Source organism: Haemaphysalis longicornis, unplaced genomic scaffold, assembly GCF_048455015.1.
Source record: "Haemaphysalis longicornis isolate Haplotype H1 unplaced genomic scaffold, Haemaphysalis longicornis Haplotype H1 scaffold_2, whole genome shotgun sequence".
Classification (NCBI taxonomy): domain Eukaryota; kingdom Metazoa; phylum Arthropoda; class Arachnida; order Ixodida; family Ixodidae; genus Haemaphysalis; species Haemaphysalis longicornis.
The window spans coordinates 272413216-272433357 of record NW_027526295.1 but is presented as its reverse complement, the minus strand read 5'-3'; the positions used below and the strand labels follow the sequence as shown (position 1 = coordinate 272433357).

Below are 20142 nucleotides of genomic sequence, written 5' to 3'. Positions count from 1 at the left end.
AGCCATGTGACCAGCCAATGATGCCATGTCCTCAGCCCTGATGTCCGGCATGGTTACCACCTCTCACCGGTTTGTCGTCACCTTGTGGACATCGCTGAGCTATGGGCCAGTGTTCACCAAACCCGCCATCTTCATGCGTGGCGCCAAGAACTTCTTCGCTGTATATTCTGATCCCATCGTCCGTCTTCACCAAACTAGTCATACTACCACGGCCTCGACCGAAACGGTCGCCTTCGAGGAGCAGGTTATGTTACGCCATCGGAAGACGAGGAAGACGACAGTGCGCGTAACGTCGCGCACCAGCATCTGCGACGACGACGAAGCTGGGGGCTGGCGGTACGTTGCCTGGCCTAGTCAGACCCATGGTCACTTTGTACATTCTGTAAATAGACCATTCATCATTCTTACCCATGGCTCGCCGCATCACTTCTGCTGCAACGTAACAATATTCATGCATGTATACGCGTACGCGTGTATGAATACATGAACCCTGAACAGATGAACCCCGAGTAGCAGGCAGCGGGTTCCGCAGCTGTTCCGCATTTTCTTTTGAGAAACCGAATAAAACAACAGGAAATTGAAGCTTTGAATGGTTGTTGGGTCGCAGTTTTCTTTTTCTTCCTTGCAGACATATTCTTTTTTCGTCCATGAATAACATTTAAAACCACGGTATCACAATACGGTTAAATGTTAATTGCAACCTGCACCTAGTCTTTTATAGCTTTGATAAATTGTAATTTCGTTTTCGAGATAAAAACTTTAGAAGGCGTGCTCATTGTTTTCTCCAAGTCCTCAGGCTGCTAAATAGATGTAACCGCGGCGCTATTCAGTAGCCACCAAAGACGTAAGGGCAACGCCACTATTTAGGACTCACAGGAAGACAGAGGAAACCTGTCGTAAACGCGACCAGTATCACTGTAAAGCAGAATAAAGCCCTCACTGCCACTTCAACTTCATTGCTCAAATTTGAGGAACTGTGTATTTAACGCAGGTACGTTCGAGACTACTTTCCCGTCCAGCTGGTGAAGACCTGTGACCTTCCGGCGGACCGAAACTACCTGTTCGGCTGCCACCCGCATGGCGTCATGGCGGCGGGGGCAGTTTGTAATTTCGCTACGGACGCGACCAACTTCCGTCATCTGTTTCCCGGAATTCGGACGCACCTGGCCACAGTGCAGATACAGTTTAGCATGCCCTTCTACCGGGAATTGTTGCTCGCGTGTGGTACGTTGTTTTTCTGGTCTCAACCACAGCCCACATGTCCGATAATCTACCAGTGCTCTAGGCTTGACTATCTGGTGGACACTGATGGTTTTGATGTTTGAAGTACCGTGTAAAATAAGAACGATGAAGCGAGACAGATCAGGCAATACAGTTCCGGTTACCTACCCCGCCTCTGTGCACTTTCCAATGGTAGAACTAAGACGTACACGTGGAGTAAAATAGCAACCACTTCGAAGTTCCTTCCTAATACTAGCGCGAGCAGTCTAGAGTCGTGAGCCTGCTCTCCTCACCCCACGCGGCCTCTTCAGCATTCTTAAGGAGCCCACCTGTTTTCGGTCGAACTGTACGCATTTAAGATGTCCCAAGTTACAACCCCCCCCCCCCTTCTATTTCCCCTTCCCCCACTTGACGTAGAGTCTTCCTGCCACAATAAAGGCTACCTCCTCCTCCTCCTAATAGAAAGCAGGAATCGCAGTGACACGTGTGCTATGGATGGTGCGTGCCACGAGCAAATGAGCATTTAGAAAAGAAGCGTAAGTGTTGCCGGCAGAAATAAGGCACAACGCAATGTTTTTGAGAACATGATCACCTTAGAGCAAATTACACGGACAACGCTAGACTTTCGATAAGCGCTTTCAGTCCTTCCTTCGCGTCTGGAACCACTGCGAAAGCTATAGTTATCGCCAGCACAGAGTGGCACTCCGTGGTTTCGTCTTCGCATCAGATACCGCCTTCCATTTCTGCTTTAGCCTTTCTATCTTTTCTAGATGCGACTGCATCTCATTCCTTGTCCATGCAGCGTCGTCGGCGTTGTTGTCGTCCACCCCTCCCCCATTCTCCTCGCCGCGCGAGCTGCGCTCTCCGCCGCTCACCCCCTCTCCTCTCCGATGCCCCTCTCTCGCGAGGGGCATTGGATTGGATTCGAATGGATTGGCTTGGCTTGGCTTGGCTTGGCTTGGATTGGATTGGATTGGACTGGATTGGATTGAATTGGATTGGATTAAAGTGGGTTGTGTTGGATTGTGTTGCGTCATAGCCGCGGCAGGCGCACTGGCGCCGGCGCATGTGCAGTACTCTCTCTTCCGCGGTCTCCTCTCCTTCGGGCGCGCTGCGCATATACGCCTCGAGCGCGGCCTGTAAGGGCGCCACTGAAATCCCCCTAGCGGGCCGTTTCGAAAGCAGCCGCGGGAGTCGCCGGCCCGCTCCCCACTGTCACCGTTGCTTTCGGGGCCCGTTCACGACGGAGATTTACCGTTTGTAGGCGCTGGAAATACATATTTATGTGGAGCAGTCACTCTCTTCGCAAATGCGGTGTGTTTACGAGAGTGTAAATGTGTGTGACGCGATCTTAGTCTGGTACATTCCGTCTGTACAAACGCCAGGTGTGCGCCACAGGTCGGCGTCGCGAAACAGGGATATGCATATGGAAATGATTGTGATTCCACTGCCGTGAAATTTACTAACAGTGGCTCCGTAAGCATAATTTCCCTAGATGGTCGTGCCATGGCTGTACATTACGATGTAAATCAGTTTTGTGCGCTTATATAACCTAGTGGAGCGCTCATACCTGACATCACGCCAGTTATGCTTGCCAATATCATACCTCAGATATTGATCCCTACCCTGGACATAAATTTCCCCAACATTCTACGAATTACGTACGATGGATAATTCAAAATTATACCCGGGATCAACGCACGAAAAAAAAAAAGAAAAATAATGCTGGGGCGTCTTGTCGTTAGCTCAGCGCCCGCAAACATTCATATATGTTACATATATACTCCGCGAGCAGGCCGAAGAAGGGCTTCTACAGTAATGCCCATTCGCGACTAAACGTTTCTTCGAAGCATAGTCATTTGACGCAGGGTCCTGCAGAATCTAGCACAAACGGAAATCAGAAGGGCTTATCAGATATCCCACTCTTCTAACGACACCTTTTATCATTTTTGAACTTGTACACCTCAAAAAATCCGGTCGCCGAGGGATCAGCTGTTAGTTGAAGTCTGAAAACTAGAGTGACGTGACCGAGTAGCTTGTGTGTGTGATTAGTAAAACGTTCTTTCCTAGATTTCGCTCCGCAATCGTACACAACAATACGTAAGCGTCCCCCTCCCCCTCCCCATGTCAAGCGAAATAGCAGTGCATTTCGCACACTAGTTGGTCTTGTAAGTCCTACCCGTGTTAAGTTTATACGAACGTCTTTAGCATTTCAGAAGCTGCACTGAATTTTTTTTTCATTTCTGTTTCTTCCGGGCTTGCAGACCATTAATTTTTCAGTGGTTAATTCACTTTTCTTGGTTCTTGCTACAAGGCATGAGTGCACATCTTTCACGACGCAGAGCCTTGGAATATACTTAACATTTTCGCATGGCTTATATTCTTATAAAAGGCACACGTTATCAGGTATTGGGTAATCGCATCCCCGATATATATGTATTTTTCTACGACGCACATATTCGTAATCAGGCCGCATTCGTTGTCCGCGCTACAAAACAAAACACACCTCTCATTGTGCCAGTATCAGGTTTAAACGAGGCGACAATAAAATTCACTTGTGCCGGGCGCATTCGGAGGTGACAGCGGTGGTATGCTGCTGCCGTCGCCGACGCCCGTAACATCCGCCGAGAAGGACGCAGAGCCGCGTTCCTGGATAGCTATTGTTGTTTTAGCACCCTACCAAAACGCAGCGGCTTTTGAAGGGACCTAAACGTACTGTTTACTTACAGACGTCACCATAACAAGTTTTTTAGCACTTGGAAGGGCAAAAAGAAGCGAAAGAGAACCAAAACACTGCATGAGCCCCTATGGGCCGCGCAGCGCTAATCCCGTTAACTCCGCGGAGAAGCGGCGGCAGGCGGCGCAGCGATCGCAAAGGTGTGCCGCTCTCCGGCGGCCTTTCGGTCGGCGGTTGCTCTCCGCTTGCGCTTGAATCCCCCTCAGCGTCGCATCACACCAGGGTTCCCGCGAGGGGAGGTGGGCGCAAATTTTTTTAAGTTGCTATCGAAAAGCGTTCATTGCTGCAACTGAAGGAAAACAGACCAACAGCCGTTTCATGGCCTTAGGGACGTAATTCGTGCCGTCGAAGAACGTCAAGACCGGGAAAGAGAAAAAAATCTTTTGAGCGAGTTTAAAAGTTATCTGATGGGCACAGAGCAGTAATTTTTGGCTGTGGCATTTCGCGACCCCATATCTAACGACTGGGTGTGTTGGTTGACTACGCTCTGCAAGCATTTAAGATTTCAAAAACAGTTGAAAAACGTGTTGCAGGGTCCCCTTAATGAAATTGAACTCCGAATATATTGTAAAGTTGTACTACACTTAGATCGAAGGAATCGACGCCCTGTCTGGTGGGTATCCTTAACAAAATCATGACAGATCGCACTGCCGTCACTTTAAGAAAACGTGAACATTTCATCCTAAAAAAAAGTTATGCTCGATCCAATGCGCACGCCTTGCTACGCCATTAGAATTCCGGACCAAAGAGTTTCTCGCTTGCCCCTCTCCCGCCGTGCCAAGTGAATTTTGGGTCCCAACCTCCTGAGTGGAGAAGCGAACGGGATGTTCGCTGTGGACAAGCAATTGAACGCGACGTTCTTGCTTTCGCGTGAGCATTGGTTCCGTGCTACTGCATTTTGTTGCCCACCATAGTTAAATTCAACGATGTGGCAAACAAAGCTAAGGTGGGTTCAAAATAGTCACGTGACCCACCTCTCTGATTTTCCTACATAAACACGGAGGTATTCCGCAAAACACAAATATAACACCCATAAAAATCACCCTACTAAAAGAAAACCGAGCGCCAGCCATCGGCTATCGGGCGGCTCGTCTTAAAGTATTGTCCATACCATGCGCGCCTATAACTGTGCCATACGCCGCCAAAATTCATTCCCTTTGTAACCACGTGGAGCGCCTAACAAAGCCTGGTCGCCTACCTATTGACGCATCGCAGCCACCAAGTCGCCAGGGTATGACGTGCGACGAACGGAAACTACACCCAGTAACTTTGAGCAGTGCATCTACCGTAGACTAAACGTCTGGTGTCCTCTTGCTATGTTTGACGCCTTGACTGACCTCCAGCTCTTGACCGCTTCGGGCATTCTCGTGGCGGTGATCGCGGACGTTAAAATGTCAACGGTCCCCCTCCGCCAGTTTCCCCAATTGAACTAAAGGAAGGCCTCCTTCAAAAGCTTGCATCGCTTTTAACTATTGTGGGGTGACGGACACATTTGTATTCGTCCTCTCCGAGCCCGCTCGTCGGGTAAACAAAAACGCGCGTCGAATAACAAAGAAGCTTCCGGGGTTTCTCCTTACGCCCCTCACGCCCAAGTAAGCTTGGTCGGCGTGAAAGGAAACACCAAAAAAGTAAACACTCTATACATACCGAACGATACCGAGTTGCCGGGCGGCATTAATTAACTGGCGTGCGCGAACTTAACAACCATTGTCAACATTTCGTCGCAGTCGTTCCCATTCCATTTCCATGCGTTTTGTCGCCTGCGCGTCCTTGTACTAGCTGTACACTCCGTTTTACGAGTGCAAGCAAACAATGAACGCGTCGGGAAGGGGTTCAAGCCGTCACCGCTGGAGCGAACTCAGCGCCATCACAGCCGGTGCCACCGCGCCAGCCATGTCTGCTGTAGCCAATGCTGCCGCCGATGCGAAGCTCGGCTTGACTTCACAGTTGTCGTCATGCTTGAATTGCCGCAGTGTTCGCACCCTCTATTCTCAGCATTTTTTCTGTTCCAATTTGTAACGGTGGGCCACATCGCGGATCGCATTGCAGCCTTGAATTAATGGGTCAAAAGATTATTCAAGGCTGCCATACTACATCTCGGCCATCTGGAATCCCTACGCACTGAAATTTGGTCGCAGGTGTGTGCTGCCCATCCCGGGAAAGCCTGGACTGCGTCCTCTCCAGCAAAACGCCGGGCAGGGCGGCCGCGATTTTGGTGGGCGGAGACACCGAGATGCACCAAGCCCAGCCCGGGAGCTACAAGCTGGTCCTGACCAAGCGCAAAGGATTCGTTCGGGTCGCTTTGAAGCACGGGTGCGTGGGTGACCATGACATGCGCTGGCATACGTACACTGTCTTCCAAGAGTACATGTCATGTTTTACATGCTTCCGGGAGGCGAGATTCTGGGTCAACAATTGGTTGTTTCGAGGCCGTGCTTCCTGCAGCCAGGTAAGGGTCGTGGTATTCAGGCGACGCTGTGATCCTGAGGTTTTTAGGGTACTCAATGAAGGTTTTGCATGTATTACGCAAAACGGGAGCCGAGGGCCACGAAGCGTGACCCTCGCAGCCTCCAGTTGTGTTCAGAACGTGTTCTTGGTTAAGTTCTTCCGGTGATCCGCGCAACTATAGTTGTCGCCCACAATACGGCTTTGATGCACGTCGTCATTCATCCATCCTTCATTGCATCATTTGAAAGTGCTATGATGCGGCATTGTAATCTATCCGGCTTTAGGCTGTGTTTTAATATGCAGCTAGACTCTAAACTATGTCAGGAAAACAACAAAAAATGTCCGCATGTCGATTGACCATCCTGGGACCCAAATTGGTCTCCTCAAGATTGTGTAACAGTTGTCGACAGGATGGGAGACGGTATTCCGAAATCCGCGCTGATAACGCACATTGCTCCAGATAGGTGGCCGTCGTACTAAATGGACAATCACTCGCTGAAGACGCTAAACTTCGATCGCTTCTCCATTATACTGTACTTACTTACAAGTATGCCTGATTCAGCTTACGAAGACTCGGAGGTCGAGCACCTCCGGTACTCATGGAAGTGCAGCATAAGCCAGTCGCGAGCTTGCGAAGTCACCCTCACTAGCTTTCGCTGTCGCACGCCAAATTTAATTTATTACTTGCACCGCTCTAATCTGGCCCCGTCGCCACTATGCGCTTTCTGCAGAGAACCAGAAGCGATCGACCCTTTCTTCTTCTCCTGCCGACGGTTCTCCTATATATAAGACGACGGTACTTAGAAAGCACATGCAGCCGGCTAAACCTCCCGCTGCCTGATACAGTTATATTGTCACTCGGGGCAAAGGAACTGGGATTCTGCCACGGGGATCTTTGCCGTGCGTTGCACTCACTCATCCTGGAATCAGGCCGTCTGCCGTGTTAGGCATCATTTGGCCCTGCTATATTCCCCTGCAAGTATATGCGCGCCTAGCTCACTGCTTCGTCTGTACCACATTCTTTCTTCGTCTTTCTTACTTCCAATTCTCATTCTATGGTTTTCGTTTATACCTTTTTTTTATTTATTTCTCTAACCTCCTTACTTTTATTTCTCTAGTCATCTACTACTAATCCATTCTAACATTTAAATATTGTCCTTTCCCTACAAAAATTACACAGTTTCTTTCGGTAAGGAGCCCATTTCCTGGCCAATCCCCCTGAGTGGGTACGAGCCATTTCACTGGTACCACCACCACCCCTATCAGCCTCGTCTGCTAGATCACCTGCGTGCGTTTTGCGCCGGCCGCTCCAATGGGCTGGACAGAGCGTAAGTTCAAAAGGGGGCGTGGCCGCGCCTTCACCGCGGCGCTCGCCATCGAACCATCTAAACCCATCCGCAGCAGCTAGGCGCAAGCGATAAAACACGACTTTTCGCAGCTCCCCCTCCAACTGAGTCGACCCGCCAACCGTAAAATGGAAGGGACAAGACAATACCTCCCCCCCATTTAATTACTGTGAAGCTGTTATAATATGAGGACGGTGAGCACAAAATTAGGCAGCCATCGCACGGATGAAGAGCAGTCCGTTCTGGCGCTTTCTGCAGCGGGCTCGCGTCGTTCTTTTAATTCCTGGCATACTTTGCCGAGTACCCCCACAGCCAGGAGCGTGTAACGCCCTGCATTTCGACAAAAATGCAGAGTTCCCGAAAGTTCCAGATATAATCGTTAGGATAACGCAAACGGAGAGAATTGGTCACACGAAATTTGAAAAAATAAAAAATTACAAAAATATAAAAAAAGACACGGAAAATGTCAAAGGGGATACCGCATGGCATTTCCACAATAATACCGATTTTGCGAAAGTTTCATCTGTAATCGTTATAATAGAGTAAATGGAGATCATTGGTCAAACGAAATTTTGAAAAACTAAAAAATAACAAAAATGTAAAATATTTACGGGAAAGGGCGAACCGTGTAACGCCCTCCATTCCTACAATAACGCAGAATTCGCGATAGTTGCAAACGTAATCGTTAGAATAACGTAAATAGAGATAATTTGTCGAACGAAATTTTGAAAAACCAAAAATAACACGAATATAAAAAAATTACGGAAAATGTCAAAAGGAATACCGCATCGCATTTTCACAATATTGAAGATTTCGCGAAAGTTTCCCCTGTAATTGTTATAATAGTGTAATTGGAGACAATTGGTCGGACATGATTTAGAAAACAAAAACAAACATTTGGCTGGAAAAAACTCGGACTGAGTACAGGCGACATAAGAATGCTACGCATTATACTCGGTGACAACTTAAGAACGGCATCGGAAGTTGCCGCTGTGCCTTATCACCGTAGCCGGATGTTTCTCCGCGCGGTGCAAGTAGGGCGTTACTGGGAATATTTTGAACATGGCGTGAGCCATTCGTGGGATTTTTTGGATTTAATAAGCTTATAAACGACTCCAGTGACGTCAAACAAACTGTTCGAGACAAGGCAGACGATATCACGCATTCATAGCAAACCCCTTTCAAAACGCGCGCGCACTGACGTCACGGGTCCGGCGCTTAGGCGGAGTGATACACTACATGAGGTGGTGCCGTTCTTGAGTTGTAATCGAGTATAGTAGATAATTCTCTATCTTTCTGTGGAATGTTTTTTTTCTTAATTTGTCGATGTCTATATACAACCACTGCCCGTGAGGAACTCCTTGCGTCCTCACCTAAAACATTGTTTTCTTGGGTGTGACTTGAATAAACGTCTGCCACGTAAATACAATTTTATAAATGGTTTAGTTAGAATATTCGTGGTTGATGAATGTCAGGATAGCGTTGTTGTTTTTTTTCGCAGCTTATTAAGGCTGTCTTAGCAAATTGTGAGAACGCGTGTCCGACGCAGTCCTATGAGAATTTGACGGTTTGGAGAAGTGCATTGTGAACTAATCAGTACATCCGCCCGCAAGGGAAAAACAGGTAATCGTGGTCTGTAATAACTACAGGATCCATCAGAACACGAGGCTGTGCAATTATCACGTGAGCTGAGACGTACTTTGTGTGTGTTTGCAAATGTTTTTAATGCTTTCTTTGCCTCTCTTTTTTGCACTTATTTGATGCTCGTTTTTTGCGCAGAAGGCGAAGGAATAACAATGGGTTTATACCAATTACTACGCACAGTTTTGATTTCGTAGGTTCACTTTTATATTTTTTATTTTTGTGGGTTTTGTATTTTCTTTTTTTTAATTCTATTCGGCCTGTTATCTCTATTTACACCATCATAACCATTAAATCTGTTAACTCCACGAATTACGCATCTTTTTATTTGTGTTTCTGATATTTTTTCCCATCTCCTTTATTTCTTGTTTTTGTGGAGGAGCTGTATAAGATGAGTATTTTTGATTGCGTTAGTTCTCTTTTATGTGTTATTTTTGTATTTTTGTGTTTTATATTTCGTTCGGTCTATTATCTACATTTACGCCATTGTAGGGATTAATATCTTTATGTTGACCCTGCAAATTATGCACTTCTATTGAAATGCAGGGTGTTATATCGTTGGGGCCTTGGGGGCACTCGGAAAATAATGCTACGTATTAAAATGTCGGAGTTCAGAGTTTTGCACGTCCGCTGTGGTAGCTGCCAAAGATGATAGGCTGCTTTTTTTTAAATGCGACTGTATGCCTTATGGCATAAAGCTTCCTAGTTTTGCAGCAAACGGCAAGAAAGGAGTGGTAGTGGTTCCACATATCTTCCGATGGATATGAAAAAGTCGGCAAAGGTGGAGGCATCTGCCTTCAAAGTGTCGAGTTCATGCCTATTTCAATTAAGGGCACGTCTATAGCAGGTGTTCTGAGTAAGCATCTTCGGCAGGAGCTGTGCAGAAATTCGGGAAGCAAACTTTTCGTAAATACATTCGCACAGGACAAGAAAAACGGCAGCGTAGATGCCGCGAAACGCCGCACACATAGCGGCTCAACGGCCTGAACGACGACGACGACGATGATGATAATGATGATTATGATGATTATTATGATGATCGTGGTGGTGGTGGGCGGTGTGGTGGTGGTTAGTGGCCCTCGCTTTGGATCGGGACGTCGCTTGTCAGCAACCGACTTACCTCTCTTATTCTTTTGATTGCTAATAGTATCCCCTATACAACAAGCTAATGACGTGTCATCTTAACAAAGAAACTAACATATTTATGTTTTACACTCTTCGTTTACTTCTAGCGCTGCTCTTAGGGCAGGCTCAAAATGCTTTTTTTCTGTCAGAGGAGGTAGCTGCCCTAGACCATATTCCCCTCTCTTCTTTTCGACTACCAGCATTTTAATCTTCTTTTAGTTTTCTTGAGAGCTTTGAAGTTCACTCTCTCTCTGGACGACGAATATTTCCCTCATCTAGATATGGATGAATACACTTACATTATGCCACTATGTGCCGTATAGTTTCTGTTTCTTTTCGGCAGACTACGCATATCCTATCATTTTGTGTATACTTCCGCACAGAGCTCTTAGTTCTTAAGCATCTTGTTCTACCCTCAAAAAGCGAAGCATTGCCTTTGGAATTATCGTAGAAATTTTCCTTCTTGGTGTCCAATTTCTTCTCCCTTTAAATCTCCAATGACGTTATCGCTTCTATTTTTCCTCTTCATTTATTTGTTTCTGTCTGCCTAGCTTCTTTTTTTGGTTACTTTGGCTGTCTTTGATTTTCCACTGTTCTTGCCGCTATTCATCGTTAGCCTTCTAGTATCCCTTAGCGACGGCGTGTCCACACGTTTCATGTATAGGTACCCAAAACTTTAGCTGTCCACCTACGTTGATTCATCGCTCTCAACCTCCCCTCAAAACAGATTTTACTCTAAGCTTCTGGAACTTCAAACGACGCCCAGCCCATATCTTCCTGCACTGCTTCATTATTTCTTTTACCATGCGCTCCTTAGGCCAAACGGCCTACCGTTCTTTGGTTCACTTCAAGGCATGCTAGAGCGTCTGAGTTTAAACAGAGTACTGAATTTGCAAATGAGAGGCCCAGAACCATTACTCATTTCCACCGATGCACACTGCCGCCTGATGGACACCGGAGAAACCATGCAATCAGTCGTATACCCTCTGCATGCTCTGAACAAAACCGCTTGTCTAAGTTACTACTTATGAGCGCTAGGCATAGGCTACGGACAGCGCCCACAAGGCTACGCGGAGCCAGCGACACCTCACGCGCCATCTTCAGCAGATATGTGCAACCTTGGGTCGGTCGCGCACACGTGCACGTTCATGTCTGGTGCGCACTTCTCTTTTTTCTGAACGGGTGAAGTACATGAGTCGCCCCTTTTTGAATTAAAATGAATTACGGGATCGCGCATTAATTCTGCCACAACGAAGGTGGCTAAATTTGGCTGAACTGGAGCATAAGAAGGCAGATCAAGGCTGTGTTGGCATGACGCCCAGAAAAGAAAGGCGTGTGCGCACAACTTTCTCAAGATGTGCATGTTTTAATTCTAAACAAAGCGTAATTTCTTTTTCGGGCCCCCCAAAACGGATGCTTTGTTTGCAAATTCATCAGGCGTTGCGCGATGTTTCTGCGTAGGTTACTCAATCCATGTGAGTGCACTTGTGACTGCAGAACTACTAACTTAACAATTTGGGTGTTACTTATTTGTCTTCGATAGTAATAAGATTTTGGGTGCTGGTCTGCGACTTTTCGATCACCTCGACCCCTTCAGGCAGCGCGCTGGATTCCTTGTACACGGAATCTACCCATCTAGTCGGAGTGCAATGCTGGTCTATGATATGCGCTGTAGCTTGATTCAATCGTGCCTCAACTCTTTAGAGTATTTTGTGTAGGATTTGTGCGCTTCCTACTCTTGGCTCTGCTCCCGGCTACGGCGAATCAACTGGGGAATCTTTTATTACCATCTTTCTGCGTTTCTTGGTGCTGGTTCGGCTAGTACTGCTTCCTTGATTGCTGAAACTACTCACTGGGATTCCTTAGCTCTGCTTGAACTTTTGTGCATTGGGCCTCTAGTTTCTGGTTTTCTACCGTGATCTTCATACCTCACCTAGACTACTCCAGTGTGCCATAGAATACAAGGATCAAAGCAATAAATAGCTCAAAATTAAGATCGGAATCTTCCACGTTGAGCGAGCATGCTTCACATAGCATCCCTATGGTTTTGTTCGTCTTTGTTGTTCTTATCACTGCTAGAAAATGGCTGATCGTCGCCGGGATGAGAGCTGACGTCGAAGCCGTATAACACATATGCATAGCGTGCGACAGAAACGTAATTATCGGTGGTCGTCATTTATTGATAGTCGGCATCAGTGGCCTCAGCTTTCCCTCTCATTGTTCTCGTCTTTATTCTTTTGCCCCATTTGTACGCAGCCACTGGCGTCGTTTTTCCTTCCTGAACGCAACTTTCGCGAGTAGTTTCGGCACGGGCCTCGATCTGCGTACGCCGGTGCTTAGGAGACCGATAAAAGACATTCGAAAGCGTATTGTGGAAGCAGATCGCGAAGCAAATCGTGTCAACGGGCAAGAGGACGAAACCCTTCGAGACCAAGGGGATGACGTCTCAGGCGGTCAATTGATTGGGCATTAGTGATTTCGCATTCGGAACCCTTAAGAACTAATTCGGTGTCTTCTGACTGTCCTTGAGATGTCGAGGTAATTGCTATGACACTAACAGTGTGGTCGTAGTCGTTGATCTCAATGCTAATGTGTCAGGACCGAAAATAGAATTGTTTTCGTGTTCCCTGTTAGGGAAATTTCGCTTGCGATAGCACACCGATGCCGCATCTACTCAACAATATCAAATAATGTTTATAAGTAGTGACTATTCCGATAGGTCTCTATAGTGGCCATAACGAAGCAATCATTGTGACCACCATTACTGCATGCCGATGACTTTATAGTTCGACTGCTCATCCACGTTCCCAAGGTGAAATAGCCAGTGGAATAGCCTTGATTTTTTTCCCCGCTCCTTACATATAAATTAATGTCCCAGATTTGCGCTAAACAAACAAATTGTTAGTTACGTGGCTAAAGCGTATCAATGCGGGCATAGATAAGGCTTTGGTACATTCTCTTTAGTGACATTTTAGGTTGGTGATTTAAACAGGATGGTCTAAACTCAATGAAAAGTTCACGCCGCGACAGGCATCATGGTCGCTGGGCATGCAGGACACCTCTCGTGCCCGTCTTCTCGTTCGGTGAGAACGAAATCTTCGTGCAAGCGGAAGTGCCCGTCGACTCATTGCTGGGACGCGTAGTTGCCTGGATCAAGTCTTTGCTCGGATTTACTCCACCGCTGTTTTGGGGCCGAGGCGTCTTCCAGTACTCCTGGGGTTGGGTCCCTCACCGTAAACGAATCGTCACGGTCGGTGAGTCTTATGTAAATATTTTGTTGTGCCCTCTCCAGAAGAATCACAGGCCACACGTACAGCGCTGCATCATAATCACATAATAATCACGTATACGCCACTCATCATCACCACATAATACACCGGCCTCGTACAATACCATTACTGTTGCGTTACTTATGTCATCGTCGAACCCCGCTACTTCTCACATTTAAGGACGTCGTTGTCTTCTCGTATGAAACGTGTGGAACACTTCGAACAATGCAGAGCTTATCACGAATTCGAAATATCATAAGGCCTGCAAATGTCATTATGTAGTTATTGCCCCCTCCGCTGCAAACAAAAAAAAATGTGCACCTTTTTTTTTTGCGCTTTTTTGGTGATCATCACCATCATCATTATTATGAAGCATAATAATAACAATAAGAATCATAAAAGTCAGAAGCGTGATACCGGTGAGCGTGAAAATGCATACGCTGTCTTGGAAAACTAGCCACAGGATTGCGTCGGCATATCATCGACACTCCAGTTCCACTTCGGCAGTGCTAAGTGGTAAGACTATGAGTATAGGGTGTCGTCAGGCGGGGGGGCAAGGTTCCTGCCCGCATTGCAGGATAGGCGGGAAGGAAACGTGAAGAAGGGCAAAAAATGGCCTAATTCCCCGAAAATGTCGTCGAAAGGCGATACGCTTGTGCCGCCGCTGACACGCAAATGCGTCTCTTCTCTTCCCTGCCCCCCTGTCATGCTTTTCCCCTCCCGTGTCGCTCCTCCAACGATAAACACGGTGGAGGTTCCCTCCAGTCAATACAATTTTACCGCGTTATACTGCTAGCACGCTACCTAATAGAACATTTCGTTACTGTGAGACTTCTTGTAATGCCGCCACGAGGCACTACCCCGAGAGCTAGGGTTTTTGTATTTATGGGTCAAGACACTGTTTTGAACACGCCTTCTTTTATTTTATACAACAAAGATGAAGCAGCCATGTATATTTAATTAAAAGAACACTGCAAATTCCACTTATGTGTCTTTTGCCTCAAATATGCCTAATGTTGTCTTTTTCCTGAACAACGTTGGCAAGTATGAAGTGGGTTTGCAAATTTAGTGGTTTTGAAACGTTTTGCCTGTGTAACCCTCTTCATCAAGCATCCTCTGAACTTTTGGGCAGAAGGTTGAATTGAGGCAAAGGCAGACAGACAGACAGACAGACAGACAGACAGACAGACAGACAGACAGACAGACAGACAGACAGACAGACCAACATTTTCTCGTTTAAGTAGCTCAAGAAAGACTATCATTCTTAAACTATAAATCATCAGCATCATTACGCCGGGAGCACAAAGGACTCGCATCCGAATTAAACTGGACCTACCTGGCCTTTCATCAAACCATTTTTAGTCCGGAATTTTCGTATCTCTTCCCTGAATTCCGCGTTCTGTCTTCTCCTACCACTCACGTCTTCCTCCTGTACCCCTAACAGCTCTGCTTGCAAATATACATCCCCGTATACACGGACTCGATGAGGGAGGGTTGAGCAACGATAAACAGGTGTTTTTGACTCAACCCACTCACGTACAAGCGTATTGGATGTATTTAAAATCCGTCGGGGCGAGTTAGTCGCACCCGCTGATGGGGGGGGGATTTACTCGCTCGTTTGGCTGAGTTGGCGGGACGTGAGGAGCTGAATAATGCCCTTTCCGCGAACCCCTTTGCTCCGCACCTGCTCGTCTCTCACCTCGATTCTGTGTACCCGTAAAGTTCGAGGTAACCAGAACCCATCAGTTAACACGACCCTTGTTTGTGATTCTATGTATACTGGGCTTGTTAGAAGTCCTCCGCACCAGATGGCTGGTTTAGCACCCTCTGTTTCTCTTAGTACCAGCTGGGACATTTTGTAGGTAATTTCTTCCCTAATCCATGACGCTGTTTCGCGTCCTTAAGCATTGCTCATTATCCTCTTTTTGCCCAAAGCTCTTCGACATGCAATGTTTAAAAGCGCTTAGTAAACTAGAGTTTCCGACCAGTGAGTTTGCTACTGAAGTATCATTGCTGTGGTTGTACACAATTTTTATTGACAGAGGTATGGTGCTGTTGATTACCGGAGAATTGCTAGCGCATTACCCTAGCCAATGACATATATAAAATTCTTGCTTTGTCACGGTTAGCCATGATGAGCCAAGGTAATTATATCTATCCACCTTTTCCACCACTTTTTAATCTTGATCTCTATCTTTGTCATGGTATAATTATTACGAAAGCAAGGTACTACGGCGGAAAGACTGGCCTAATTTATGACTGACGAATAATCGCATAGCCCAAACGACCAGGCATAGAAACTATACTTTCAGGACACATCCAGGGATATTTAGGGGCAGTGTTTCACGATGTTTTCCAAATTTCACCGCTAGACGTACCAAAAAATCCTAACTCTGGCTTACAACTACCAGAATATAATTTTGTATCATAGTGTTATCTAATTTTTTTGGTGGGGCCAGATGCCTTCAGTATAAATCTCTGAAGCCCATTTCAGGGTTTTTCGAAAATTAGCTATCGAGATGAAATGAATAACGCCTGGCATACACGGCCTTTCACAAATGCCCTATGTTAAATTACCCTGGAAAGGTGATTGAATTCGCCATTTAGTTATAAAATTGCTCATACAAATGTAAAAGATTGTCTTTAGAGTAATTGTCAGTTACAGCTCCAAAGAGATTGGAACGTAACAACTGCTTTCAGAAGTATTTCTGCGCCCCATAGTACCTGACTCGTGTTTACGTGTAACCATGCACTGCCTCGAAACTAATCTAAAGAAGACAACATTTCAGCAAGTGAAAAAAAATCAGTGTGCTCGGAAGTTTCACCACAAACTAGAATTAATCAGTTGCCTCAGGATTTAACATGTCTTCACAACTAACGTGACGTCCATTCAGTCGGTGAATTTTTTAATTTGGTTATTGCGTTTAAATGTGGCTCCCTGATATGTTTAGAAACCCCGTCACGTATTTTATGAAAAGAAGGCCGCATACAAATTGCCGTCGTGCGACAAGCCGGACGCTGTTTTAACCCCGGAGCACACCACAGAACCTTGCACACTGTGCTGACATTACAAGGTGTCCAGTACACACAACGAAGGGGTGGTCTGGATGGCTACAAGGGCGATCTAAAGTGTTCATCGCACATTAGTAAAGCTTTTTGCCGCAGGAACCGCTGTTAAAATATCCCCGAACCATAAGCCTCCGGTAGCTCACAGTGTCTACATGTGTTCCACTGATCCCTTTACTCGTGCAGTGGGGAAGCCCCTGGAGGTTCCCAAGCTCGAGTTCCCCAGTGACGAAGAGGTGGACCGAGTGCATCGGCAGTACATCGACGCATTAACACAGCTCTTCAATGACCACAAGGACAAGTACGCCACCGCTGGATCGAAACTCGTCATCATCTGAGCGTACGAAGAACGTTACCTCATCATGCTGTAGCCGGCGCAAACGACGGGATCACTGCTCTGCCGTGTGTGGCACACACAACAGGGTCTGTTGGTACTGCCCGTGTCACAGTAGCCGCTACAGAGGCACCCGTAACGCGGCACCGCAGTCACCTATCGCTCCTTTCTCTCCGGACACTTATTCTCTCTTGCTTTCTTCCTTACAATACCACGTTTCACTCTATCCTCGCATTCTTCGTCGCGCTCTTTGCAATCGCTATTTTTTTGTTCTCCGAACTGTGAGTGCGTTAGCTGGATTTCACAGACATTTCAATACAAGGAAAGAGGAATAGAATAAAAAACTAATAATTTTTGTTTATATAAGTTACGAAAGCTCGAACAAATAAAAAAATGTGCTGTTAAAATTAAAGCCGTTCCACTTGATGTGTCGGAAGTGCAGAGTACTTCCGACAGCTTTTACATTAAGTGGAACTGGCTGTAGCGCCGTTATCCACTCACTGCTACCACCCAATCCAAATCAAATTTCCCGCCTTCACAGTGTTCACGCGCCGCCTGCAGCCTGAAACTGCGCCAGCTGGAGTTCTGTTCATTTTGTGCTTGCTGTTCGTCTTGCACGTGCAGGCGTTGCACTGCCGCTTTTTTTTTTCGGTTACTATCGTAAAAACCAACCCAATGAGCGTTAATAACTAAATGAACGCGGGCCTTGCCGGTTAATTACGTATATTTTACCTAAAATGTACCTACAGTTTCCTTTTCCCGAAACAACGAGGGGATGTATGACAAGCGCCAGCGGCTCACGAATTTCGAACGCTTATGACCATATAAACCGCTTGGCTTTCGAAGCATCTAAGTTACTCCGCAACGGCAGCCGCAACGACGGAACGCTGTGTAGTTCTACTAGGGTCCTGCGAGCGAGCTACGACGACAAGGCGAGCCCCCAAAGTGCTCTGCACTTAAAATTCCGACAGCACCCAAGTACTTGAGGAAGCGAAAGCATTAATGTCCGACGTGACGCCGCTTAGTGCTGCTTCGAGTTTTGCACGCTACTTCCGGCGATGCGCATGCCTCAGAGTCCACATTGGTACATTACGTACCACCACACAAAACAGGCAGGTTCGCTAGTGACTGCGGTGCCGCTGAGTAAGACGTGTGGGTTCTGCACTGTAGCTATGAAATATTGTGTGGGATTTGCACTCTCACGAAATGGGAAAAGATACCCAACGGCACTTGGTGACTGGTCATATTTACATGATGCTTGGTTGTTTACTTCTAAAAAGCCCGTGCTTCGTAAAATCTCCCCCATACATCTAATTTACCTTTACATGTGCCTGTATCAGCGTCTGTTTCAGAAGAAAGCTTTGACAGGCTCCATCAGTCCTGTTTTACCATGCCTTCCCGATTCGGGACGTCACCAACTGCAGTGCAGGAAGGTGTACGGGGAGTCGATACCTATTTTCAAGCTTTTGGCATGTTTTTTTTTTTGTTAATAGCCAACTGGTTCTGCCGCTGCTGAGAATGGTGTATGTAGATTCATGACATTCTGATATTCTGATTTAAGCAAAGCTGTTTTTAGAGTTTAGTGTCCCTTTATTGGCGATTTTTTACGTTCTTCTAGTGTCTTCAAATACAGTCAAATAAAATGTTTTCGTTTGATTTGGTGATTTGATTCCTACACCAGCGAAGAGGGGCTGCATGCGATCTTGAGCCACAACACCTAGTATACTACCTTGTAACATAAGCCGGCTAATGGCAGAAGCGACATCCGGGCGACCACATTTCTTGTGGCGGTGTTCTCACAGCGTAAAATGTCCTTGACGTCATATTACCCGGCCTCGAGACCAATCGTTGGTTGCCATGTCACGTGAGGGCGGGAGGACAATGGTGAGGAGCTTAGATGGACGTCGATACGGAGTATGATATCGATAGAGGTTTTCACTTGTGTAGTGTGTTCAGTTCTTGAGTGAAAGCCATGAATAAGGAACTGGAACTGCCACACCTCACCGGGAAGGGTACCCAAAGTGGATGCGGAATGCAGGGCGTGCAGAAATTGGCCTCAGCCCGGTAAACAACATCCGTTTCAGAGGTTGCAGTTCTTAGTTCGTTATCACCGAGTTGCAAGGGCAAGTTGTTTGGAGAAGACACGGAAGCAGAAGAAGCAGTTGAGCTAACATATTGTTAATTGTATACCTTTCATATGCTCTCCTGCGCTATTGGTGAGCGCGAACGTTAAAACTAGACCATCCAGTTAATTTCCATGAGTGAAACTTAAGCGCAAAAATTTTTCACAGGGACGAGAAAGGGAACGACACAGGCGCTTACTGTCAACTGAAAGTTTTAATGAAAACGAATACACATTTATACCACCCCCAGACCGAACAACCCAGCACGTTTCACTCATAAGTTTCACTCATGGAAATTGCGAACCAACTAGCTCGTCTCTCCATTTTGCATCCAGTTAAATCATATTTATAAACAGTCAGCTGTTGCTTCCACCTTTTATATATTTTCTCAAGAGAGATGCGTCGTTTATAGAACATTTAGGTGTGGCCAATGAACTGAGTCCAGACGCATGTGGTGAATGTTTGATCAGCTTCATTGGCTGGTTGGGTTGCGTGGTCCGCTTCTGTGAATACGGGTCGCCTTTTGTTGAACAAAGTCCTCGTGCGCTTGTAATAAGGCAATATCTCGTGGCCTGCATATTGCACTGAAACATTTTTTTACGCCGCTTGTATCGTTGTTGCTGAAAATTTTCGACAAGCATGGAGCTGCTCAACGGTGTTATTGGTAAGGCACCCAGAACGCCTATATGCAAATGATAGGAGCTAAAGCTGCTTAGTTGCGTTTGGCAGTAATATAGTACCCATGCGGCTATATCGACTTCAAAAACAAGAAAAATATAGACGGCTAAATCTTTCAGAGGTTATCGCGCATACGGCTAGCAAATAAATCTTG

At 46.4% G+C, this 20142-nt stretch overlaps 1 protein-coding gene across 1 annotated transcript; it reads left to right on the top strand.

Annotated features, from left to right (window-relative positions):
* The first annotated feature begins 25 nt into the window (after window positions 1-25).
* LOC144168645 (2-acylglycerol O-acyltransferase 2-like) lies at window positions 26-18843 on the top strand. The gene is made up of 5 exons (XM_077697590.1): window positions 26-336; window positions 992-1224; window positions 6097-6271; window positions 13573-13772; window positions 17040-18843. Exons 1-5 carry the CDS (start codon window positions 26-28, stop codon window positions 17189-17191), a joined length of 1071 nt encoding a protein of 356 aa, XP_077553716.1. The 3' UTR covers window positions 17192-18843.
* Window positions 18844-20142: the final 1299 nt, after the last annotated feature.

Bases quoted from the DNA above. Each gene is read 5' to 3' on its own strand.
- LOC144168645 (XM_077697590.1), top strand. From the start codon at position 26: ATGTCCTCAGCCCTGATGTCCGGCATGGTTACCACCTCTCACCGGTTT. The intron at 6,272-13,572 runs GTGCGTGGGTGA...CTGGGCATGCAG, and splicing joins CGGGTCGCTTTGAAGCACGG to GACACCTCTCGTGCCCGTCT. The intron at 13,773-17,039 runs GTGAGTCTTATG...TTACTCGTGCAG, and splicing joins TAAACGAATCGTCACGGTCG to TGGGGAAGCCCCTGGAGGTT.